Source organism: Setaria viridis, chromosome 7 (assembly GCF_005286985.2).
Source record: "Setaria viridis chromosome 7, Setaria_viridis_v4.0, whole genome shotgun sequence".
NCBI classification, from domain to species: domain Eukaryota; kingdom Viridiplantae; phylum Streptophyta; class Magnoliopsida; order Poales; family Poaceae; genus Setaria; species Setaria viridis.
This window is the reverse complement of record NC_048269.2, coordinates 27008017-27034252: the sequence shown is the minus strand read 5'-3', so window position 1 is coordinate 27034252 and position 26236 is coordinate 27008017. Positions and strand designations below refer to the sequence as shown.

Below are 26236 nucleotides of genomic sequence, written 5' to 3'. Positions count from 1 at the left end.
GTTTTTTAGCTAAAAAAGCTAAACAACCTTTTAAAAGCTAGTGTTAGCTTTTCAGAAAAAAGCCAGCACAGCAGCTTTTAAGAAAAGCTCAACCGCTGCAGCTTAAATCATCTCGACCCAGTTTACTGCCTAGGCCCAGAAAATGATGACTCGCTTCGGTCATTGCAGATTGGGACCCAGGTGCTCATGATGTGGTTCCGATTTGGCTGACCCCAAGGGGAAACGAGGAGCGAGATCCACGAGTTTCAGAGGAAAGCAACACCAGCTCATAAAGCTTTACAGGATGAATCTTTACATAATGCATTGAATACAAGAAACATTACAAATACACTTAATTGAACGATTACAAACCATGCTTGAACAAAATATGCAAATCCAATGTGCGCAGGAATCGTTTTAACCAGGATCATTGCTGCATATATAGCTACAAGAGAACAAACATTGCCTCTTCAGTAGAGCGTGTTGTATGTGTAGAGTGTTGCAGCGATCGAGGCTATGCAGATCACAAGAGGTGGCAGAAGCGTGACGTTGAGGAGGAGGTCCGTGCCTAGATAACCTGCTGCGGTAATTGTGGCATCTGCGATTACACGGGCCAACGTCCCAGCCTCTGTCGAGAGGAGTCCGCCATTGTAGGTCCCTCGGGAAAGCCTCGACGACATTACTCGCGAGAGCAAGGACAGATTCACTCCTGCATCGCTCGATATCAGTAGTTGCGTGGCGGATAAATCAGTAGAATATGATTGATTTATTAGGTTTTTCTGTACGTAATGATTTGAGATGGTTGCACTGAACATATACAAGCATGCATACCTTCAAGCACCTCAGCAAATACAAATGTAATGAGAGCTGAAATGACATATTGTGGAATGGAGTAGTGAGGTGTGAAACGAAAGCTCGTGATTATACCAATGAGAACCATGACTTCAGATGCCAACAAAATTTGCCTGCAAATTAGAAGGACCACATCAGCAACTTTTCATCATGCATTGCGATGAAATGATTTCGAATATGATGCCTCGACCATATGCAAAGAGTGTGACGAACTAAATTTTAAGTCCAAAATCAAAACAAAACAATTCGCAATGTACTGCAGAGCATGTTTCAATTAAGAGAGGAAAAACAATGTCTAAAGAAGATAAGACTTTACTGTAGTATGTTTTCTTTAGAACACAAAGCTTACCTGTCCTCAAACAAATTTGTAATATAGCTTCCAACAATGGCATTTACTGGAAGAACTGTTAATCCAAGAATTGCTAGAAAGATAGCAACAGCACTTGTAGACCAGCTAAAATAGTACGTAGTGACAACGCTTGACTCAGAGAGTAAAATTTCCATAGCATACTTGAGCATGAAGTATATCAACAGCTGGGCCTGACAAATAACCACTCTTGTAAAGATATGAAAAAGGCAAGTACAGAAGAAGGTAGCTCCAACAAAGATTGAAAGATGACAAAAGCAGTTGAGCATGCAATTTTCCAAAGAAAAGGATACACACTTATGCAAGCTTTTCATCTGGGCTCAGTTCATTCAAAATGGCATGTCAATAGCACTATAGCAGTACAGTTGTTTTGAGGCAAAATAGTAGCACATTTACATATTCCAGTGTGTCATGCAGATTTACATTCTAATAACTGGAATGCATTTACCGATTACCATTATCATTAACACTAAGATAACATTTTCTTATATTACACAAATAATTTACCTAACTTTCTTAATAAAAGAAGAACCCTATTTAGACTGTTCTCTTATTTATTTCGAATATTGGAACGAACAACAGTACAAAATAAAAGTCTATACTTGGGAGGGCAGGGGGAAGGAAACCTTCACGGATGGAGTCAGCAATCTGTATGCTGAAGCAATTGATGTTGCTGGTTCATGAGAGTTTTCCGAGGCTACTTCACTATCGTCATTGTCCTCTGAGTTCTCATCCTGGTTTCGTTCTCTACCTATAAGCAAAGGTTGAGCTAAACCTTCCTCCAAGTTAGTGTTTCCTTGGTGACCTATTTTAGAGAGATAAACATCAAATCAGACTAGTTGCGGGTAATGGTAAAAACACTGCCAGAGGCAGCTTACACATCCTAATAGTACAACGAGGTTAGATTCGGGTATAATTCCTCAAATCAAACAAAACAAGTCACTGTTTCAGTGGGTTGAGAGTTTACCAGATTCTGACGACTGTTTATTGACCACACTTTTGCTAAAATGTTCCGGCTCCTTGAATGTAAGCCACAACCACAGCAAGTAAATAAGCCAAGCAATGCACATGACCCATCCAGGTAATGTGCTCTGATTAAAATTGAGCGAGTATATCTTGAATTTAATCTGGAGAAAACCAGCAAGAGCAGGGCCACATGCCATGCCAAGAGCACTAGCACTAACGAATCCGGCAGAGGCTTGTAGCCTCATCTTGAGAGGCACACAGTCACTGATATAGCGACGATTCACTGCTCTTGCAGAACCTAACCTGCACATTCCATTTCGCCAATTCAATCACAGAGGCACCTTAAAAGACATCAAGAAATGACCACATTTCAAACCCTTTATCACTTTGTAGGCTAGAAAGGTTCCATTTTAATTTGTATGTACTAATATACTACTCTAGAATATGCCCTTAGCTCAAGGTCCCTCAACCTGCACCTACCATGCTAGTACTTCTGACCCAGATCAATGCTAGCTTACAAAGGTGAAACATAAATGAAGTGACATGTAGGAGTGAGTCAAGAAAATTTCATACCCGCAAAGTAGTCGTCCAATCAGGAGAACTATCAGTGAATTCAGATCATATGCCAATGCATATAGCAGGTTCCCGAAAAACAGCATAATACTACTGAATACAAGAGGTCTGAAATAGGACCTATTTGACCAGGCGCTGAAGTAGACTGAGGAGAACACTTGAGCGACTGCCATTGATCCAATAATTATACCACAGACAGTTGCAGCTGCCCCAAGGCTTACTGCATAGTCATCAGCAGTTGGCACAATGATATATGTGTTCACCATATAAAGGAATGTGTTCACTAAATTAAGCATCAGAGACATGAAATGGTAGTTTTGGTCATCAACAAGATCCTCCGAGCCACTTTGTGCATCTTCCTGGACAATAAGTGCATGTTGTCCCAAGAATTGCATAAAATTCGTGGCATGTGTAAGTTTCTGTACTGCATGGTTTACTTGGTCTATAATAGGGTCCTGAATATCATAAGAAAGAAATGCCATGCAGTTCAGAGGTCAGAGAGGGCACCTCTCATTTTAGAAACTTATCAGAAAGAGTTTTGAACTGAGAATGAAATAGTGGAGATATGGTACCTTCAAGGTAACTGCCGGATGATCATAGATTGATACAAAACTTCCTTCATGATGTTGCAGATATTCAAGGTTGCGTGATAATGCACCTACAACAGCTACGATTCCCTGCGTTGTGGAGTGCATGATAAACAAAAGGCTGTGCTAAATTACCTGCCACATGAAGAAAGGGGGAAAAAAGCAAGGGCCCTAAAAATGCATAAGACAAGGAAATTACCACTTGCTTAAAGACTTGCTGAAGCTGAGAATAAGGATGGTTTGCGCGAGTGGTGACATAATAATCTGTAAACTTGTAGCCAAAGCGCTTATCAAATTTCTTTAGTATCTTCCGTACACCAGTAGCATTTATATCGACAAAGCGGAGAAGCTTTATAAGATCAAACCCAACTTCTCTGTATGCATCACGTAGCTGAGAAACTTGTGATATATCATACTGTTCCAGAATTGCAGTTCGTTGTTCTCCCAATTCCTCAATCCTACTGGCAAGACGGCCCTGTTGTTGTAGCAGAAAAAGCACGATCCTTTCAATCTGGAACAAAGCAACAAACGAGCATTTTAGCCCACAACCAAAACAAGTTATGCCATTTCTCTAAGACCCTTACGTTTGTCGTATGACACTGTTCCAGTCATGAGCTGACTGCAAGTGACTACTGACAAAATGAACATGATGCTCAAAACCTTCTGTTTGTGGTTATTTGAAGAGAAAGCTTTCTTTGTATACCTGGTCATCAAGAATCCTTGAAAACTCTTTAAGAACTTGCTCACGATCTTTCCCACCATTTTGGGTCTGTTCAACATATTGCTTTAACATTTTCTTCATCAATTTGTAATTGATGTAGTATCTAACAGTAGAAAGAACAAAAGCTGATAAGATTTCTGCTCAATTGTTACACACAGAAGAGAAACTAGCTTGCATTAGTGGGTATCGACTTAGGACTTATCATTAGTAGAGCATCCTTGCAATTGGATAACTGCTAGATTTTGTTTCATTTAACTAAACCAGAAGACAATAGTAGGGACAGCCATAGCTTATAAGGCGATAACTAGTTTGGTGTATCAGTATGTCCTAGTGTGGGGCATAAATGAAAAAAAAACCTTTGCCTGAAAAAATAAAAAGAAAAGTCATACCCTTTCCATTCTTCTACTTGATCTACCATCAACCTCTTTCCAAAATTAACCATCTTGCCGCTTCAATAGCTGATTCTGAAACTGAAAGTAAAGAATTAGATGGCATGCACAGAAAAAAAAATGTACTGCTGTATGACTTACAATGTAATGCTATTTTAGCGTAGGTCCTTTTCACTCCTTCGAGGAAAAGAAAAGGGAAACAACATTATACTATTTGTATTACATAAGCAGACTTGATGAAAGCTACCTTTTTGTAATTATCGATCAGTAAGCCTGCTAATATGGTCCTATCGAGCTGATGGTTGCCTTGCAGTACAAGTGTACAACGATAGGAAAGAAAACGATGTAAGACTAAGGTTTAGCCAAGTATTCGCTCTGTGCTCGCACAGTTCAGCCTGCTTAGTCAAAACAAAAACCCAAATAATGGTTGCTGAACGCACACCATCCATGCCAAGCGTTTTCTATTCACTAATGCCGTACACAAGAGCCTAAGCCATCATCAGTGAGCATCTTGTGACGATAGATTGCAAGGAGAACTAAAATAATACAGTCACCGTTGCAGATCAAATGCCGCCAAATGATTTCAAGTCAGTCAATAGAAGGCCTGCAATATTTGTGGGATCAGTTTACAGTTGCACGCGTCCAACTCAACGAATTCAGCACGAAGTTTCGACTTTTCAGTCGAAGGTTAAGAAGCTTTTCAGATTAAAACACTCGAAAGTTTAGCCCAGCAGTCGACGTCTCGTACCATCCAGTTGGGGTTCTACCTTTCAACATAGACCAATGGGTGCGCGAGGTCTGCGACCTCAGCGGGCCATGGCCACCCCAGTCCCCCACATGTGGGGAGCAACTGGAGACATCTGCAGCCAGCAGACGAGCAGAGGAGTACCACCTACGGAGCACGCCGATGCGGAGCCGAGAGACGGCCATCGGGCCACTGCCGAACGAAGGCACGGCGGCGCTTGCGAGGGAGGTGCGCCGTTCTCACTTCTCACCCACTGACGCATGGGGGATGGAGACGCGTGCGAGGGTAGGCCCAGAGGCCCATGCCCCGGTTCGGAGCTCGGACTTGGGAGGGAGGGGAACGACGAACGGTGGAACTGGAAGCGCTGGTCCGTTGTCCAGATCGGACGGCTGGACCCACAAGCGCGGAAGAATCCACGGCGGACTTTGTGATGAGAAAAATTGCGAACAACTAGTCAGGTCAGTGTGAGTTTGATTTCTCCGGATCATCAACAACTTTCGCTTCAGCTTATTCAGTCAGCTTATCAGCCACCAAACAGTATTTTCCTCTCACAACAAATTAGCCGTTTCAGCTTTTCAGCCAACTTATAAGCTGAAGCGAACAGGTCCAAAAATCAGCAATATTAGCAGCTCGAAGCTATCAGCGGAAATGGAGAACTCTGAAACGATGCCTTCCCCCCATGGTTAGCAGCATCACTTGAGCTGAAACTGGATCCATGCATATTGCTCCAGTGAAGGGGCCGATGGTATTAATGTCTGATGTCCATTTTGATCGAAGATGAGTTAGACCACGTGACATCGAGAGCTCGGAATCGATGTGTCGTGGGCCTGGTCCCCTGGGTGCAGGGAGAGCGAAACATGAACGAGACTTGGAGGGGGAGAACGGGTGGCCATACTGAACCTAGTCAAGGAACTATGCAAGAGTGGAGGCAACTCAACCTGAGATAATATTGTCGGTTCTGGTAAAGTGAAAATATGCAGACGGATCAACATCAGTGATAATTGACTGATCACCAGGTGTATGCAATATGCGAATAAGCTCCAAGCTGATAATCCAGCTGGTGGCAAATGAGACGGAGCCAGCATCTGACGTGGCAACAAAATCATGGCCGTCCCTTTTGGCCTTTGCCAGAGAAGCCCGTCTAGGACACGGAAGCGCTAGCAGGCTAGAGAACTTGAACAGCTTGTCGTTTAGAACGAACTAGGGACAAAAGGATAGTTAATCTTTGCTTCTTACGGAGTAGTTTTCAAGAAGCAACGTCCCAAATCATGAAATTTGCATGCATAGACAACCAGAATCTACCATCCGGAGCTCTGGTTCACAGGCTCAGACGCTCTCGTCTAGCGTCTCTCTGTAAAATCTCACAGTCACATGGGACGAGCAAGAGACAGGGCAGTAAAAAGATGCAGTATAAGTGTATAACGCAGAAGCGCAGAGCGGCCATGAACAGCAATCACACAGGGAAACCAGAGACAGAGAAGGAATTGGATTAAGCAACTCACCGTGATTAATGGCCTTTAATCTCTCCCTTTATTTGCCTTGGACAGTGACTCTCTTCCTCTCCGGGGATACAATTAGATGAACATCAGCAAACACAAACACAACGCCTGTACGGAGGCGCCAAACCTGCAACCAAGGACCTTCTCCTTCTGTAGCACAGAGATTCAGAATTTAGGAAGGACGAAGGAAGAAGCTGGGAAGGGAACGCATGCGTGTGTGCAACCACGCCCTGTGCGTGAGCGGGCAGGTGGCACGTGCGGAGGGCCAGAGAGCAGAGGTCACTCACACACAGGCACTCAGGCAGTGCGGCGAGGAGGGCAGATGTACGGCGGCGGCGGCGCAGCAGCAGCAGGCCAGCAGCGAGCGGCCGGAGGCGTGCAATGGCGCACGCAGCTGCTGTCGCGCAGCTTGCTGGGCGAGACAGGAGGCGGGCGGGAGGCCCGCCGGGAGGGTCGTATTTATAGCGCCGCAGACCGCGGAGGCGAGGGGGAAGAAGAAGAGACAAGTGGTTAATTTGCTCTGAAAACTGCGGCGGAGCTTGCGGCTGCGGAAGAAATGTGTTGGGCGCGGCTTGGATGCCTGCGTGGCTGCGTCGGTCCGTCAGTAGTGGCCAGGGTTTTACACTTTTACCCGTTTTCGCCCTCACTAGCCTCCTCGCGCTTTTGTCCTTTTTGTGATTTTGAAAAAAAAAAAGCTCCCCTCAAATGCATTGTCCCATAACCCCCTAAACTTTAAAACCTTCTATTAAACAAAAGCGATTTTTGTAAGACATTAACGTTTTTGATGATGTGGTGTTAGCTTTGTCCAACATGACATGCTAAGTTCACAAACATGCCATTATGGACGTTGTCCAATAACCCCTAAACTTTAAAACCTTCTATTAAACAAAAGCGATTTTTCTAAAACATTAACGCCTTTGATGATGTGGTGTTGGCTTTATCCAACACGACATGCTAAGTTCACAGACACGCCATCACGGTTACCGTTATAGTCACTGGTGCTTCTTCCTATGTGACTCTCTCAGCTCACTACCATCTTCGTGAGCTCCAACTAACTCCCTCGAACCTCCCCGTGTATCTCTCGCACACACCATGCCATGGGTTGGACCCACACGTCCATCACGTTTCACTGAGTCCCTGCTAACTCGATATGTATTGCTACCATGGGAAGCCGTACCTTCTCTCTCTGCCTCATCTCTCCTTTCACACCTTGGATACATCGTGACCCTGGACACCTCAGTGGATTTTCCTTGACACCCTGAACATGTCGTGACCCTCCTCTGATGTGGTCAAGCGAAACCACCACCAAGTCAGCAAACACTTTTGATATGGAAAAAAGTGTAAAGTGTACCGATTTTGGAAATGTTGATGGTTAATACAGGTTTGAACCTTATTGGTTATGCAGACTTCAGCTAAAGAAGGAGAGTAAAGTGGATTTTTTTAAAAAAAATTTATCATGTCATGGGTCCTTTTTCTTAGGAATAAAGAACTTGTGTCTACCCGTTAGAGAATATGGACAATTCAATTATACTTCAACCCCTTCACATTCAGGCTTCCTCAGGAGCTTCCTAGGATTTAAACTCCATATTGGAGTGTATGCTACATCAATAAGCTTAACAAAGAAGTTAAGGCAATGGAGAAAAGATGAACAATTCACTCACTTCAGAATACAGCATCTGAATGCATCATACTCACATATCGATAATAATCGGCAAAATAACACGGCAACCAGCCAAACGAACATCCTTGAGGTACGAGAAACATGGGTCGACGTACACCCTTATCTGCTAGCTCGATCCCATACCTTCCGTGTAATCCGCCATGCAAAAGTGATACCTACAAGGCTACGACCCCAAGGTACACGATATTGCATTTGCTGATTGGATATTGTTCCTCAACTAGGCAAACCGTACGTGCATGGACCACAACCACGTTCACTTCCCGGCTTTGTTTTTTTCCTAACCTGTACTCCCTCTCGGTTCTAATTAATAAGTTGTTTTATTTTTTAAAAAAAATATAGATTTTATTACGCACCTAGATATATACTATGTCTATGCATAACTAAAAACTTCAAAACGATTTATACCTTGGAATGGGGGGAGTTATATGCAGTGCGTAACTGATCCGTGGTTTTCGACGTCTTTCGAGCTGAGCATTTCGTTGGTGGAAGTACCCCGATGTCAAGTAAACGATGACTTAGGGGACGTACAACGCGTCGCTGAGTGCCATCTGTGTCCGGTAGTTTTTGCATAAAACACCCTCGTATGGCGAGGAGACGGTGCCATCGTCGTCTCGTGAGGCGACGGCAAGGGCTCATGGTCGAAGACCAAATCGCCAACTAGAGGACCGCTGTACAGGGTCGTCCTCTCGAGGCAACGACGCGGATCCTGCTGCGGGTGCGCTCGGATCCAGATTTCGATGCGAGCAAGATGGTTGCTGCGCGCCAAAAATCCATACTATCTCTCCACCTGGTCAGCGGCAACGGAGGCGGCAATGGCGGCCCGTTGCGGAAGCAGCTCGGCAGCTGGAGCAGCAATGACGGACCGCCCCGTTGTTTGCGGCTTGGGCGCAACAGCATCACCCATCACCACTGGCGCCAGTCACGGCAACGGCGCAACGCCATCACCCATCACCACCGGCGCCAGTCACGGCAACGGCGGCCTCCTCCATGACGTGGTTGACGATGTCGCCGCCTCCCTCGCATGACGCCGTCGTCAATAGAGAAATCGACGTCACAGAGCCCCCACTCACACGCCGGCACCCCCGCCCTGCAAGTGCAAGAAACGCCGTCACAGAAACCTCCTCCCGGTGATCCCGACCTGTCGCGAGGACCGCGGTGACAGAGCCTCCCACCCCTCTGCTTAGTCAACGTTTATGATGTAAACGAGGTGCTCAACGAAAGGTGGCTATGGAGATCCATCGGCTTGCTGAGAACAACTTGTATGTTCTGCACACTGCACTCTGCAGCGTGCAGAACGTACAAGTTGTTCAATGTTTTGGATGCGAAAACTGATTTAGTTTCCTTCTTGCCCAAAAGTAAGATCCTAATTCTACTGTGAAGTTTTCACTTGGAAGATCCTAATTCTACTGTAAAGTTTTCACTTGGACTCTGTCAAGCTACTACCTCTAGTATGAACATGTGAATCTTTTTATTTTGTGTGTGAACAACAGCGAAGCTTTCCTTATTTAGTCATATTATGTTTTATTTGATTTATGAAAATTTTGTTCTATTACATTAATATAAATATATTCGAATATCATTTATATTTACGTTTCCCAAAGATAGTGTAACCATGATAATCTTTCTTTATCTTTCTTTTTTTCAACCAGCAATACAATAGTATACACAAGTCTTATTTATGATTGATCGTGGCTACATGCGGGTATTAAACATTTAACAGACAATGAGTCGTACACGCTGTCTATTTAGCTGTCTTTATGTAGTGTGACATCATCATGCGGACGGGAACTGTCTGTGGGTTGTACATGCCCGTGGGCGGGCAGGAGGCACAGGCACGTCCGTCACGTGCGGAAAGGAAACATATTACTCACGCAGCATACGGATGGCGACGCGGTATGGGCACAGATGCGCGTCACGGCAGTGGCCGGACGGAAGCTTGACCGCAATGGGCAGTGTCGTATAGAGACGTATATTGATGCTTGGCGCCAGACAAGAGAGAAGAGACTGCTGCGAATTGTGGCGGAGACGCCCGGCGCTCGCGCGCTGCGGTGGCGTCGTGCTCGCTCGCTCGCTCGCGCGGAGTACGTGTGCGGTGCGGACGTGGGAGAGATTCGACCCGGACTAACTCGTCCTGATGGTGATGGATTGCCTGCCCGGCTTCTTCCTTTCTTCGCATCCTGGCTGGCATTTGCAGTGTCTTGGCGTCAGGAGTCTTCTCGCCTCTCAATTCCGAGGAGGTTTATCTGAGCAAACCTACTGATTGTTGGAGGAGATGAGTTTGCTTCAGACTTTGCTTTTAGCGGCAACTCTATTTCTGCGCGCGTGTGTGCCAGCAAGATAGCATTGAGTGTGATGGCGATTTGCCACAGAAGGCCCAAGCGGAATAACGTTGAGAGCACTTGCGTTTCCGCCTTCGTTTTGTTTTCTTTATTATTGACGACGGCAGCAACAAAGACTCTTTCCGTTGATCATTTCAACATCCTGTTGCTCGAGAATTTTGGATACGAAGGTTCGGAAGCGATAGTTTTCTTCATCGATACTCCTCCTCTTGATGACAAAACGTGCCCACTGCCCAGACATATTCGCGAAAGAAAAGTTGGTAGCCACTGATCGGCTGAGTTCTTTCGATGCATATATGGTCCTGGATCTTGGTTTCACTTTATTTCCCGGACCCGCTCCTAGACCGTACAATATAGTGCACGCTGTACTGCACATGCATGTCGTAACGATGCCGGAAAATGTTGACACGATGGGTAACAGTGCGCGCCGCTGCTGCCCCGGCCCGGCCCGGGCCGTCTCAGTCCCGTCAAAATATGGAATCCCAGGCTAGTGGTCCACTGGTCCACAGCCTTGCAACGGACTACTCGCTGCTAGTCGTCGTCTACTGGTCTGGGCCTCGCTGACCTGGCTAAGGTAAGAGCCAAATCTTCTACAGTTCTTCTTTGCGTTTTCTTTTTGGCTAATTCGCAGCGGCCGAGCCTATCTAGCATCGTAGAGCAGTCAGGTAAGTAACCATGGTTCACAGGAAGAGAGACAAGAAACACTTGGTTCACAGATACATGATGGGCCGATGCATCTGGCTGGCAGCTGCTATCAGTCTTGAGTTCGACAGAAAGAAAAGAAGAAAAAACTGTGAATGGAAACGATGATCTTCAGAAAACGTATTGATGTGATACTGTCCAACGCTCTCCCCCTTGTCATTCATCTGTACGCACTTACATATTGCAATGCATCACTGTGATTTTTCTTATACTAGTCGCCGAAGGAATCAAACGTTGAGATTCATTTATATAAGTGCAATCAGCGACGAGACCACCTAATAACCTTGTCAGCATCCAGCATTATTGATATGGTGCCAGAGATTCATATATCAGAGACGACCGGTGCCACATTGCGATAGAGATTTCAATGCAAAGTATCATCGCCATCACACTTGAACCTGAAAAACGACAAGAAAATTTCAGATCAAGCTCCCAGGGGTACCGCATGTTACGCGCACACATTCACGATTTCACGTGCCCCCAAACAAGACTGTCCAAATCGTCTGCAACAGTGACTACATTGAAATCCGATGTACGACCTGAATTATTGGAGATGTGCAAACACACCACGCGGGTGTACCAAATTACTATTTATTTTAGCTTTTCTAAATATATAATTTTTACTACGTATCTAGATATTCTTCGTACCTTTCATTGGACTCGTGAGGCGGAGAGCTTCGCGCCGCGCACTTCTCCGGTTCTATCCCACCTATACATTCGCTTATAGAGTAGTTCGCGGAAGCCAGCCATCCTCTACGTTCCGTCTCTTTCTTTACTGATTGCATGTACTCCTTCGTTCCAAATTATAAGTTATTCTAACTTTTTGGAGAGTCGAACCATCTCAAGTTTGACCAAATTTATACAATAAAATACTGACACTCATGATACCAAATAAGTAACATTTGTTTCTTCATTAAATATATTTTCGTAGTATATTTATTCGGTGCTATAAACTTTTATGATCCTCTTTGTAATTTTGATTAAACATAAAATAGTTTGACAAAAAAAATTGGAATAAAAACAGAGGGAGTACACGGGACGGCCATGGAAATTGGGAGTTTGGAGCGCGTGCGTGCCCGGCTGCTGCTCGCTGGAACAAGAGTGTCCCCTCGCGCGCGTCTAAAAAAATGCCGTTCGTGCCGGGGGCCTGGTGCCTGGCAGCCTATGAACCAGCCATGAGCGTGAGCCCATGTAAGGGCCCAGAAAGAGATGAAATAAGTTGGCCCAAAAGCAAGAGCGACAAAAGGCCCAGTCTGTAGATTAGTTTTTGGTGCAGCAGCGAGCTTGCATATGTAGGCCCTCGGGCCCTTGCATTTATATGGACCCTGATTCCATCATTTATTGGCTTCCTCCTTTGGGCCTGCTTTCAAATATCTCAATTTGCAGTGTTCACAAAAAAAAAACTCTAAACTGCCAAGGGTTCATTTAGCAGCTTAGTGCCTTCAAGAAATGTTGGCAGAAATTGTTGTCCTATGATCATCGATCTCTCTTTAATACGTTTTAGTTAATTGCTACAATCTTTTCAAAGTAGTTTATTATCAATGAGTAGCATGCTTTTATATAAGGGCGTGTTCGGCAAGGCTTCAGGAGCGGCTTCTGCCGAAACCCTACCAAACACAAACGGGCACTCCAGGAATGGCTCCTCACACAAAGCCATGAAGGAGCCAGAGCCCTTTTTAACTGGGAGGGGGAACCAAAAATAGTGGCTCCTCCAGCTCCGCTCCGTCCCTGTGCTATTGTGTACCGGAATGTCCCAGGCAGGCAACGTCACATGCAGTGCTGCGGTGGAAGATTAGCAGCGGCCGGCCAAAAAAGAGGAGCGGTGGACGCAGCACGGTGGCAGGAGAGAGCAGCAAAGGCGGCGCGACGTCAGTGTGGGGGGGAGTGGAGAGTGCAGCCAGGCGCTAGCAGTAGTGCTAGAGCTGTGGTGGCACCGGCGATGAGACCAACGTAGTGGGGACGAAGACGCGCGCCGCTCGTGGGGCAACGAGGTGGAGGAAGGAGGAGTGGGGTGGAGGTGGAGGCGGAGAAAGAAGGCGGCTGAGTCGGAGTAGGGCGGCGGCAAGGTGGGGCTAGAGCCGTGTGCGGCGCCCGGGGGCGTGGCCGGAGTGGAAGTGGATGATGGAGGAGGGCCGGAGGATTGGATAAGGTAGAGTGAAAAGATAAGTAACTAATGGGAATGGATAAGGTAGAAAGGAAATGAACAAATAAAAGAAAAATATTGATCATTGAATAACCCATAATTATATGGATTAGTGGTTTTGATTTCATATGAAATAGCATTATAAATTGAGAGAAAACATAAAATTCATTTCACGTAGCTAGGGCATATTGGACATTTGACCCTTCCATGCAGCCATCAAAAATAGGTGAAACCGTTCTGCTAAATGTTTTTCAAAACGGCTCCACATTCACCGCAGAAAGCCGCTTCACTAGAGGAGCCAGAGCTGGAGCTATTTTTGGAGGAGCCGAAGCCCTGCAAAACTAGTCCTAAGTTGAGTGCCTTAGATTGGTCCATCATTGAAAACTAGTTTCATTATAGACGACGCCAATAATCAATAGCATAAACAAGGTTTATGAGATCAACTCCAAGAAGCCCCTTAAACCAACCTGAAAACTAATTCTAGGGAGAACACGAAAATTCCGATGCTCCAACAGCTCCCCCTTCCTCACTATAGATGTCCAAACAGACGGCCCGACCTGGTCCGACACGGGCCTGGCGAGGCACGATAATTTTCATGCTGGGCCTAGCCCGGCACGATGCCAATGTTGTGCCATGCCGTGCCGGCCCACGAGCTGCACCGACGGCCCAAGCACAAGCCCGCAATGCCTTTTCCATGCCGAGCCATCCCGTAAAGCATGGTCGGCTTCGGGCCACCGCGAGGCACGGCACCCCCCCCCCCCCGCCGCTGCTCCCCGCAGTCGGGCCCCTCGCCGCCACCGCTCCCCTCAGCTAGCCCCCTTGCCGCCGCCACCGCCGCTCCCCGGAGCCGGACACCCGCGCCGCCGTCGGACCTCCACACCGCCGCTCCCGCTCCCCACGCCACCACCGAGGCTCTCCACTCTGTTGCCACCGCTCCCCGCGGCCGGCCCCATGCTGCCACGGAGGAGAAGGGCATGGCGGCGTGCGGCGGGGGTAGGGGGCGACGAGGCCGTAGGGAGGGAAGGAGACTGCCGGAGGCCGAAGGAGAGGTGGAGGGCTAGAGGTCAGAGGGGAGGCGGAGGTCGGAGAGGAAGGGGAGGATTGAGCCATGAAGGGAAGGAGGTGGCGGTGGAGGGGAAGAGCTCGGCTCCGACCTCCGAGCCGACCAAGAGAGAGGCTGGTAGTGGAGCGTAGAAGGTGAGAGAGGCAGCCAGGTAGGTGGTGGTAGGGGAGGTAGGAGGGGGTAGTACTGGCTAGGGTTTAGATTTAGTTTTATATGGGGTGTAGGGTAACGGGCCAATACGGGCTGGCATCCTAAAATCGTGCTGGGCCAGGCTACCTGTCGTGCCGGGGTGGCAGCCCACGCCCGGCATGAGCTACCAGGCCAGGCTAGCAAGGGTCCGAAGAATTTTGTGATGGGCCAGGCTGCGTTTGGCTAAAAAAACGGACTCCGTGCTGGGCTAACGGGCCACGAACTGCATGGACATCTATATTCCTCACCCAAAAAATACGGCATCACGCATCGGAAGCTCATTCTCTTGCAAATTTGCATGAGGTAGAGCTTCCCCAATCGCACCTCGCGCGCTCTTCCTTTCCCACACGCCACTTGTTTACTGCGATTTATTTTACCCGGGTGTGCCAGTTTCGTTGGAGGAGGCAAGGCGTGTGCTGTCCGCTGGCGGCGGCATCCCCCAATGGCCTGGCGGCGATGGACATTTGCAGATGGCCGGCGATGGAGACCATGACCTGGCCGACGGAGGCGACCTACGAGGTCAATTGCAAGGTGGAGGAGCACCCGATGGCAGCACTTGCCGGTGTCGAGTCGGATCCACTTCCAGCGGTGTTGTTCCCTTGCAACGAAGACCTCTCTACAACCTTTGACGACGTGGCCAACGGTATGAATCTTGAGCACTTCGTTCAACTACATTGCCGTGAAAATCTTAGTGGTGCCTGTGAATTACCTGGTAATAGACCATGGGCAGTGGATGTTAATGTTGTTTGTGTTGCCGCGCCATATTTGAGGTTGACAATGATGATTTTGTGGGTGATCCAGGATCTTTAGAATTACTCCAACATAGGACATTATCTAATTAGTAAAATCGGGAGATGCAAAAATTTGGACAGCTACTAAAAAGTGTTGTCTAGACTTAAGTGGATTGAATGTGGTCATGCTACCTGTTGAGGATTTGAAACATAACAGTATCACACTATCATCTCCCATAGTTCAATTAGATGTCATGTAGAGAGCTGGATATGTTGATTTGGTTTTTTAAGTATTTTCCTGCAAACACCAGATGGGTGAATTGATCTGCAGGTAGTTTGCAATGGTGTCACCAACAGTAGTATGGCAGAAAAATAAAAGTGGTTTAGTTGTTCTTATTCTTTGACAGTCACATATTCATATACTGAACATGCCAATAAACTACTTTCTTCTAGCAATTAAAAGTAATATCTTTCATATACACCAATCTTTGATCATCCTATACTTTAAGGAGGAATGCTATAACTGGTTTGCTATTTTGACTATCTTTATTCTATAGCATGGTATATTTGAATATGGATCATAATTGTTTATACACATAAATAGATAAAAGGGTTGTCTTTGCATATCTGTTCCTGTTTTATAGTTATGTGCTGTCAGGTCTATGACTGCATCTATCCAACGGAGATTCCAAACACTGCAAATGCAATTGCATTCACTCATGCAATTCCATTCTGATATGATTTGCAACTAGACTAAATAGTCACTGCAGGTACAACAAAGGAGACCATTCTGACATTTATGCTTCACTACAAGTAAGGTCTGTTTGATGTGTATGGTACTGTGTGATGTGTGATCAATGTGTTTGGAAGACAAGATTGTGATCAGGTTGGTTATGTTTAAGTTGTGGTCAGGTATGTGTAGTATAATATATCTATATGTATGCTGTTTGAGAGCCACTGTAAGACTTGGAGTTTAGAGCTTCAGAGGCTGGAAGTTGTGATGCCTTAATGTTGCTCGGACTGCAAAACCTGAAATGGGTGATGCTGAGTGTATTTTGCTTGCTATTTAAATTGGAATCAGTCAGGCAGACATGTTCCTTCAGTGTCAAAAAACGATAAGCTTCAGAGGTTGGAATTTGTGGTGCCTTGATATCTTGATGTCTATCCCTACTGATTGTCATGCTTTTTATCATCAATGATTTTTTTCCCAAATTGCAGATGAAAGATGACAAATGCTGTCGTGTTTAGATTATCCTGTAAAGGAACTCTCCTTTTGTTTATTAGATTCTACATGAACATATTAAACTCATATGTATTTTTCCATACATTATAATTTCCTCGTGATTGAATTCAGTATGCACCTTCTATTAAGAGCTTCTTCTAATGTTGGTGTGTGGAGTGCTGTACAATCATGCGGTGTCAAATTGTCAATAGAATGAGAATGACATCGAATTAACAGCATGTATATAGTGTCCGCAGTACCCTTCTATTACGGAAGTCTGTGCAGCCTGCTTCAGCTCAGTAGCCTCCAACGGAAGTCTGCAATAACGGGAGGCTAGGGAGTTAACTGTTAAGGTGGGTTGGGAGGGGGGGAGAGGCTGGCCAAACTGATGGGCCCATTATATTGATGCGACTTGTTTTGAAATATTAAGGAGGTTAGTGCCAAACTTGTAAGTATTAAGTGTAAGTAAAAGTAGGATTGCATATTTATGTTTGCATGAGGTCTCCATCTCTTCCTAGACCTTAGCCACCCCCAATTTTATGGTCGCTACTAAACAACTTTTAGGCGTGGGGGGTGGGGGATGGCCCGGTTCTTCAATACACCTTTGAGAAAGGAGAACACATAATTGGGGCACAAGCCGCCTTATGTTGGCGGACCCCATATAGGAGCACAAAAATTGAAAGAGTTTATGGCTGCAATAATTCAAAATGTGGCAGGAAAAAAAAATGCACCAAAAACCATTTGAAATTGACGTTACAGAGGTGCACAAAAATGATTGAAATGCACATTGCACTAGCATATGAGCATGAGTACTTGGTACACATTCCTAACTAATTTAATGTATTTAAGACGTGACGTTATATATCTTTGAACGGAGTACGTGTGTAACGTGCGCTGCTGCACTCCAAGTGCCACTTACTTTGGGATTAGGCTCTCTTGTTGTGAGTTAGTAACCTAACAGAGCTACAAGGTCCTCTTGGTCACGCGAAAAGCACTTGTACTCCAGCCAGAATTAAAAGGGATTAATAACGTACTAAATCATGTCTCCATCATTTCCTCTCTTCATCTTGACGATAAACATGCATACTGTTTTCCAAACTTTGAAATTAACAATGTATCATATTGACTTCGTTGCGTTAATTCGTAAGCACGGGAGAAAAAATAATTCGTGCACGAAGACAATACCTGAACTGCACAACAAAGAACAATACGAAGAAAATACAAATAAGATAGAAAACAGAGTCGGCTCATCCAAGTATACTTTATACACAGCTTACCATTTCCTCCCCTCCAGAAAAGAGGTCGGCGATGTTGTTAAGATCGCTCACAAGGATCAAACATTTTTTTTTGATAAAGAAGGATCAATCAGTTCGGAGCAAACTAAAGAAAAGAATCGAGAATAGGAAACCAAAGAACAGAACCCTTCGAGTTCCTGTTCGTCTCCGCCCCGCCGTGCGCACGTACAACCGCGCAGCACACAAGAGCTTAGGCGTTCTTGGTGGGGCTGAGCGCGATGACGAGCCCCGGGAAGACGTCGTCGGGGTCGTGTATATGCGGGTTCCGCTCCACGATGAAGGGGTCGCCGCACTTGTCGCTGATGCTGTGCAGCGTCTCGCCGTCCCCGACCACGTACACCTCCTCGCACGGCCGCGCCGCGGCGCCGCCCAGCCGCGGGCCCCTGAACTGGCGGTGGTACAACGCGCCGCCGCCGTCGCCCGCGGTGGTCTCCGCGCGCAGCGCGCCCAGTAGCACGAGCGCGACCAGCGCCACCGCGCACCACCACGACGCCGCGTCCGCCGCCGACACGGCCGCCGCGCACAGCGCCTCGCGCCGCCGCCGGCTGCTGCTGTTCGTATCCGCCGCGGCCATACGCGCGGGCGCGAACGTGTTCCCCGGGAGTTTGTGTTGCGTTTGGAACTTTGGAGTGGAAGTTGCTTTGCTGCTTGGCGGTGGAGGGACGGGACTCTTATCGAGCGGACCCGGCCGGAGCGGCACGGACGCGGTTTGGCTCGGCAGGACTTTTGGTGGCGGGCGGTTTGTTAAACGTGGGAGCCCACGCGAGGTTGCGACCGGAGAATGTAGTGTCCGTTCACTGATGACGGTTAGGCCGCGCGAGGTACGGTGTGCTGATTGCGGTGGCAGAGATGGATTAGCCATGTGCATTCCAAGTACGAGATTAATCCAAAGGGTTAATTAATACTGTAGCAGCAGAATAAGATCACTACAGGCTGCTAGACTGAATAGCTCTAGATCTCAGCCACAGTTCACGGCAAGATGGTCTACTCTGCAGAGCATATGATTTCAGGCTTGGGACATTGGCACCACTGAAATGACAGGGAACATGATGGATGCTCATGATTACCACAGAATTTCCCTTTGCTTCATACCAAAGTTTGGCTCATTATTAAAAGTGGACGCCGCGGTGTCTGCTGGCCGTTCAACGTACCACCTAGATTTGGAGCAGGGGCCAAACCAAACACCCACACGTACCATTCGGTATGTCCTATCCCTTCTCACTCACCCTCACGTGCGGCAGTTGAAACACGGTGCGTGCGTAGCCCTTACATTACAAATGTACAAGCGCTGAGCAAGAATCTAACCCAAAATCATGGCCTGAATTGGCGAGACAACCGGCGGCCGTCGTGTGATGGGGCCAAGCCCGGCACCGCGCCAACGTGCTCGTGCGGCCAAGCCCCCGTCTCTGATGCGTCTCAACATCCACGGCAACTGTTGACCTAAAATTTTCAGCGCTTCTTCCCCGCGTCAGCTTTCAGTTGTTTTCGACCCTCGGCGTGGCCTGCCCTCGGTCTCGGCCGCGTCCAACCCGTGCGTCAATTCTGCGGTGGGAGATCGGAACAAAACCCGCCGTTGGCCCATGAAACCTCCGAGACGGCATAGCATTGGCATTGGCATGGCAGGGGAGCCAAACAGAGGATGCGATGCGATAAGGAGGAGGAGAGGGATCGCGGCGGATGGGAACGGCCGTGTCCGTCGTCCGCTCGCCCGGCGTCCGTTTCGGCGGGGCCTGCGCTCCGGTCAGCGTCGGGAGCACTGCGGCCGAGGTTTCGTCGAGAGGAACGTGTGAGGTCAACTGGTGAAGTGATGCGCTGAAGTGACTTACAGCGTACACGTTACGGGTAGACGTGCACGTCAACTGGCCTGGAGACGAGGATATCCTCGTCCGTCAGTTTCATCTACTGCTCAGGGCTCACTCTGAACCTAAATTCGAACAAATCGTTACCTCTTCGTCTCAGGGATTCAGAGTTTCGGACGCTCACGACTGCATCCGGCCTGCCTCTGACCTAATTCTCAACGAGAAATCTGCTGTTTCCTATATGTTTTTTTTTGCCAACGAGTTGAATTTGCGGCAGATGAAAGTTCAGTAGATGCAAAAAGGATGATCAGCTGTGAAACACTCTGGATTGGCCGAAGGTCGTCACGCCTTACTGATCACTGCGCGTTCTGCTTCTTTCCTGAACATGAGCTACCGCAGGCTTTCAACTGACTGACCGAGAATGTCCGGCCAGCGAGACAACGATGGGCCACCGACTTGACAGAGCTCTACGGAAAACGACCGTAATTTTGTTTCATCTTGCTTGGACCAGCGATCAGCACAAGAATTTGCGCTCCAACCTCCAAGTGGAAGAAATATTCTGCAGGCTGACCGAGAGAACATCATGGTCACTCAGCTCACAACCTTCTTTCTTAATTAACGCAAGTTAAAGTTACCAAACTTGCAACGGCGGGTCAAGTAGGTCATCGGTACATGGTACCTGCAATGTTGCAACTGGCAACACAACTGCACCCCGGATTTCGTGGTAGAAATGAATGCAAGACAGTCTGAGAAGTGAAGTGCAGTCCAAGTTGCTAGTTGCAGCTCTGCTTCTTCTGAGAAAGTAAAAGGCAGTTCAAATTCTCCTTTTTCAGTTCTCCATGAAGAGATGAATTCAGGCTCTGAAACTTTTCAGCACGATTCGGCATTCCATCTCCATTGTGCGAGAATTTTTAGCTCTGTTTGGACTTTTCGTTGTATCAAGGGGGTGGTCGTCGTTTTGGACTTTTCGTCCATCCGTCTACAGATCACTTCGCGCTCTGAATTTGTGCACGACCATGCGGATGTCCATACGTCTTAATTATCCATGATTTTTTGCACATTTGTGCCGCCAGAAAATGAGGATTGAGCACCGTGACGTGGGGTGTGGTCCTACGCCTGTGCAAAATTAAGGTGCAAACTCGATCTGGTATATTAATTGCAAAAATTACAATTTTCATTTGCAATGACAAACATGAAATTTACCAATTTGGCAGCTATTTTGCCAAATTGAGTTTGCTAATTTTGTGTGTAAAATATAGCAACATCCATAGGAGGACTTCTAGGTTGTGCTTTTAGTAGAATTTGCACGATTTGCATTTTTTTATGTACTAGAAATGCACCCGTTTCATTTACCGTCCACCCCGGCAACCCAGCGACAGCGACGTCCTATACGGAGGCCGTCGAAATGCCGCCGCCAACCGCCGGGAGCCTGTCGGCCCTCCTCCGGCGCTGCGCTGCGTTGGGGGCGCTCTACCCAGGGACGCAGCTCCACGCGCGGGCCCTGGTTGGCGGGTGCCTTCCGGACACCACCCTTGACACCGACCTTGTCCTCCTCTCCTGCCGCTGCGGGGCGCTCCATCGGGCTCGCCAGGTGTTCGATGGAATGCCCTCCCCGTCCATGCACGCCTACAACATCCTCCTCGCTGTGTCCCCGTCCGGCGCGGCGCTGGAGCTCCTTGCGCGCCTCCTAGCAGCGGGATACCGGCCCGACAGGTACGCCGTGGCCGCTCCGGAACGCGGTTCTTGGAGCCGCGCTCCACGGCTTCGCCGTCCGGCTCGTTTTTTTCCCCAATGTTGTTGTTTCGGGGGCGCTGCTGGACATGTATGCCAAGGTTGGTCTGCTGGATGACGCCGTGAGGGTGTTCGACGAGATGCCCAAGAGGGACGCTGTCGTGTGGAATTGCATGGTCACTGGATATGCGAGGGCTGGGAGGGCAGCGAAGGCCCTGGATCTTTTCAGGAGGGGGCAGGTTGAGGCCGTGAACATGGCGAATGATCTACGTGCCATGCCGAACGTTCTCAATGTCTGTGCAAAGGAAGGGGAGCTGATGAAGGGAAGGGAGATCCATGGCAGGATGGTGCGGTTCCTTGCTTTTGATTCGGACATAGCTGTGGGGAATGCGTTAGTTGGCATGTATGCAAAGTGTGGGCGTGTGGACATGGCGCGGGCTGTGTTTGTAGGTATGAAGGAGGAAAATGTGGTGAGCTGGTCGACACTGATTTCTTGTTATGGTGTCCATGGCATGGGGGAAGAACCATTGAGAATTTACGAGGAGATGGTGTCCAGAGTGCTGAAGCCAAATCGCATCACGTTCACTTCGATCCTGTCAAAGTTGCAGCCACTCAGGGCTTGTGAGTGATGGCCGGAGGATCTTCGATGAGATGAGCAAAGTTCACAGTGTAGAGCCAACTGCTGACCATTATGCATGTATGGTCGACCTCTTGGGGCGTGCTGGCACCATTGAAGAAGCTGTTGAATTCATAAGGAAGATGCCTATGGAGCCTGGTGCCAGTCTGTGGGGAGCATTGCTCTCTGCTTGTGCGATGCATAATAATGTCGATGTCGGAGAGATTGCAGCTTATAGATTATTTGAACTAGAAGAAGGCAATGTTAGCAACTATGTTACTCTCTGTGGCATTTATGATTCAGTTGGACGGTCCGATCGTGTTGCAGGCTTAAGGTCAAGGATGAGGGAACTTGGCGTGATGAAGACACCTGGTTGCAGTTGGGTTGATGTGAAGGGAAGAGCCCATGCCTTCTACCAAGGGAGCATCCCACGCTACTTGTGGAGACGGATACTATGGGTTTTAGATCAGTTACTTGAGGATATGGGTGCTTCAGAATCTGAAGATGAATATCTGAGCATGTACTGAGAGCTATTTGGGCACTGAATTTGCAATGATCCAGTATAGACAATCTCATTGTGGTTTGAGGATAAAGCAACCAATCCGACTTCATTGCTGATGTGCTACACATGAACAGACTTTATGATGTGAAGCACGGAATTTTATGTGTTCTGTCGATTGCTGAAGGACTTAAACCTACCATGATTAGATCTAGAGTACTGTGCTGAATCATGAATTGCTAGGGTGAGAGAAAGAAGAGCGATTCATTCAAGGGAAGAAATGTCTTCTCTAACCCGACTGCAACAGCAGTAGTGCTGGTGTTTGATGCCATCAAACCGCACAACAGGTAGCTCAAAGCCTCAAACCAAGTGATTCTGAACATTGTGATAAAATGAGAGGAAAGAGAAATGACAAACTTCTCTAAATGGTAATTTCGCAATCAGTCAATGAGTCAATTAGAGCAATGTCAATTATCTATACGAGGTAAGCACTAATCAGAGTTTTATTCCTATATTGGAATTATTGATTATTGGCTAATTCCATCAGTTGCTTGGACTAGGTGAGTATCACTTTTAGGCACCATGAGAAGTTTTATAAAGTCACAAGAGCTGCGCAGAGCATCATTTCCTCCAAGCGTAAAAATGAGTTTTTTTATGGGATTGCAGGCTGGTACCTTGATTAGTAACAATTCTATTTGCTTTGTTGATGGTCCTTGAGCTTAGATCCTTCGTATGCAAGAAAGTCTGAGTCTGTCGGAGAATTCATGTTGCATTATGGACTCGCATCATAGCTAAATTTATGGTTAATGCCTGCTTAAGATAATACAATTTGTTGCTGCAAAATCATGTGGTATTAGAATAATAAAAAGCCACGTGAAGCAAACTATGGTTTCACAAAATGTCAGAAGACACACACCCAGCAATACAAGGTGCACCTGGAAATATTTTACCTCTCCGCACTGCAGCTTAGAAAGGAATCCTATAGCTAAGACCATGATTTCTAAGTTCTACAGGCAACTCGCAATAATATATGGGATATATTTTGTAAAATGTATAAAACCATAACAACCTTTCAGCAGTGTGTCCAGTATGCTTGGAATCACTCTTGTCTTGATAGTGTCCAACTGAGACATGGAATTGGATTCAGCTTGTGCTACCAATGTGATACAGCAAGCTGAATTTTGAACACACTGGTCACCTACTGAACATTTTCTGCATAGAAATGTTTATGTCAAAAGATATAGCGTACGAAATGCAAAGAGAGAAGAAGAATATGTATAGTGATGCTTGTATGATTATAACAAGTCTCTGTGGTGCCCCATATGACATCTACTGCCAAATCAAAATTTAAACATATTACCAATTTTATTGTAATAATTCAGCGAGTCTAAATATTTTAATATAAGACGTTTTACGGAACAAATTATCAACAAAATATAAAATATTTATATCTAACGAGAACCATATTGAATTCCAGTAACTCAACAAGCTAGGTTCAGATGGATATATTGACTGAATCTGAGGTCTCATTAACCTACACCAATCAAAAACCTTCCAATCTTCTGAGCCAGGTACATTGAAGAAATGACTTATATGCTATAAACTAATGCTCCTTAGATACATTCACTTTGTAATGCGCAGTATGCAAATGCAGAACATTTCCCTCTTCTTGATACACATCAACAAATCTGACATACATACCCATAAAAATTGGCAACAAAAATGGATGCCAAATTATCTACCTGTGCACTGTGCAATGAAAAGCAACAAAACAACACTACAGAAAGAAGCAAGTAAAGAGATATAGACACTCATCAAAACACAAATAGCTTTGGTACTTACCTCTTTGAAATACGAACTGATGGGATTGCATTGTTTAGCTGGTTTCTGGTGGCGTCGTATTCTTTTGCAAGCTCTTCTACAACAAATCCCAATCCTAACCTTTTTTTCTTCATCATTTCCTGTAATTATATACACAACGAAACAGAGAGTTATGCACCAATTTGATGCACATAAAGAAAAGAAAACAAAAGGTATTGTCCATTTACTCAAAAAAAGAAGAGGACCTTGCTTATATGAAAATGGGTGGTCCAAGGTCCTCCTTTTCTTGTTTTGTCACATCCATCATATCTAATAAAAAAATGCAACAAATATTAATCAAGTGCACAATGTTAAAAGGTAAAATGACGGGAAATGATATTTTAGTGAACTAACATAATCATGATGGTTTCAACCAAATCAGAGAAGTTTACTCGCTCGAGATGGTTTTTAACTTCTAGGGATGCATATTCCAGACTGTATCTATACTTCTTCAAATGCTTTGACAGGAAAAGCAAACCAGCATGATCCCCAGAATTTGTAGCCTTGTGACATTTAAATACTTCCTGCACAGGAAATTAAAACATATAGCGTCAGGGAAAGAAATACAGACGGCAGTGGCCACATAATAAGTATAGACATTAACAGAGAGAGGAATGTCACTTGTAGATTCATGAGAGGGGAATCCTCTAAACATTAACAGGGTGATCCAAAGCTCCATATGCAGCTTCTGAAATGGAACAAGCGGCCCAAGAACCAACAGGGGCACCAAGTTCACCTACCAGATCATGATTACAGCACATATCATCAGCAGTATCATAAGAGAATTGCATTATGTGCTGCCCGTAAGAACTTCTAACAGTTCCATCATAAGCAACGTGTAGATCTCTCAAGTGATACATTAATTTTCTCGTTAGTGTCCCAGGCACATCAGCATGCTCACCGAAGAAGTTTGCCCTGCCAGATATAGCATGCAGAAGACACTCCAATGGATTTAAACCCTCAATGAAGGAATTCCTGATTACAGCATAAAGGTTTTGACCTTCCACATTCTCATTGGTACTCTCAGCTTCACAATTTAATGATTTCTGCCTATTCCAGCTAACACATGAGAGTTGGGAAGGAATTCTGAAGGGAAATTTGCTTGCTGGAAGTTGAAGACCAACACATGCAGTTTGCTGCACGTATTTCAACATGCTACCCTTGCTTCCTGCATTAATCATCACCATCATTGAGTTATCATTGCTAACATGATGTTGCACCATTTTTAGGAGATCATTGAAGACATCTTTAAATGACATGATTGAAGATCTGACAACTGATAGATTGCTCTGAATATAGTCAGATTGTCTGTAAGTTACAACTTCAGTTTCATCATGACACTTTAGAACTGGTATGTTAATTGGATCTAGCAATATCTGCTTGATTCGGAAAGCTTCTTCAGTTTCGGGGGTGTTTGGGAAACACCTGTTAAAGTTTAACACCTGTCACATCGGATGTTTGGATGCTAATTAGGAGTAGTAAACATAAGCTAATTACAAAACTAATTGCACAGATGGAGTATAATTCGCGAGACGAATCTATTAAGCCTAATTAGTCCATGATTTGACAATGTGGTGCTACAGTAACCATTTGCTAATGATGGATTAATTAGGCTTAATAGATTCGTCTCGCGAATTAGCACAAGGTTCTGCAATTAGTTTTATAATTAGCTCATGTTTAGTCCTCCT

General features: G+C 46.2%; 2 protein-coding genes, 1 long non-coding RNA gene and 1 pseudogene across 5 annotated transcripts; 1 reads left to right on the top strand and 3 right to left on the bottom strand.

Annotated features, from left to right (window-relative positions):
* Positions 1-243: 243 nt before the first annotated feature.
* On the bottom strand, positions 244-7209 carry LOC117865047 (SPX domain-containing membrane protein OsI_17046). 3 transcript variants are annotated; one of them, XM_034749123.2, is made up of 12 exons: positions 6966-7209; positions 6682-6828; positions 4435-4509; positions 4028-4148; positions 3524-3835; positions 3310-3414; positions 2738-3192; positions 2166-2467; positions 1801-2003; positions 1181-1371; positions 811-944; positions 244-688 (listed from the first exon to the last, which is right to left on the bottom strand). In XM_034749123.2, the coding sequence occupies exons 3-12, from the start codon at positions 4485-4487 to the stop codon at positions 450-452; spliced, it is 2115 nt and encodes a 704-aa protein (XP_034605014.1). In that variant the 5' UTR covers positions 4488-4509; positions 6682-6828; positions 6966-7209; the 3' UTR covers positions 244-449. The 3 variants fall into 3 exon arrangements, with proteins under 3 accessions (XP_034605014.1, XP_034605013.1, XP_034605015.1); XM_034749122.2 differs by having other exon boundaries at positions 4435-4515; positions 6966-7208; XM_034749124.2 differs by having other exon boundaries at positions 1825-2003; positions 4435-4515; positions 6966-7201.
* Positions 7210-17995: 10786 nt separating this feature from the next.
* LOC117865177 (uncharacterized) lies at positions 17996-18714 on the bottom strand. Its single transcript, XM_034749316.2, has one exon. It carries the CDS (start codon positions 18615-18617, stop codon positions 18234-18236), a length of 384 nt encoding a protein of 127 aa, XP_034605207.1. The 5' UTR covers positions 18618-18714; the 3' UTR covers positions 17996-18233.
* Positions 18715-21008: 2294 nt separating this feature from the next.
* LOC117862717 (putative pentatricopeptide repeat-containing protein At3g11460, mitochondrial) lies at positions 21009-23790 on the top strand (annotated as a pseudogene).
* Positions 23791-24520: 730 nt separating this feature from the next.
* On the bottom strand, positions 24521-25941 carry LOC117864813 (uncharacterized). The gene is made up of 4 exons (XR_011898861.1): positions 25170-25941; positions 24903-25072; positions 24755-24818; positions 24521-24649 (listed from the first exon to the last, which is right to left on the bottom strand). It is a non-coding gene; the product is annotated as an uncharacterized lncRNA (long non-coding RNA).
* Between the last annotated feature and the right edge of the window lie 295 nt (positions 25942-26236).

Coding starts and splice junctions, on each gene's coding strand:
- LOC117865047 (XM_034749123.2), bottom strand. CDS start 4,487: ATGGTTAATTTTGGAAAGAGGTTGATGGTAGATCAAGTAGAAGAATGG. Junction 3,836..4,027: donor CAAGGATTCTTGATGACCAG/GTATACAAAGAA, acceptor GCTTTGTTCCAG/ATTGAAAGGATCGTGCTTTT. Junction 2,004..2,165: donor TAAACAGTCGTCAGAATCTG/GTAAACTCTCAA, acceptor TCTCTAAAATAG/GTCACCAAGGAAACACTAAC.
- LOC117865177 (XM_034749316.2), bottom strand. CDS start 18,617: ATGGCCGCGGCGGATACGAACAGCAGCAGCCGGCGGCGGCGCGAGGCG.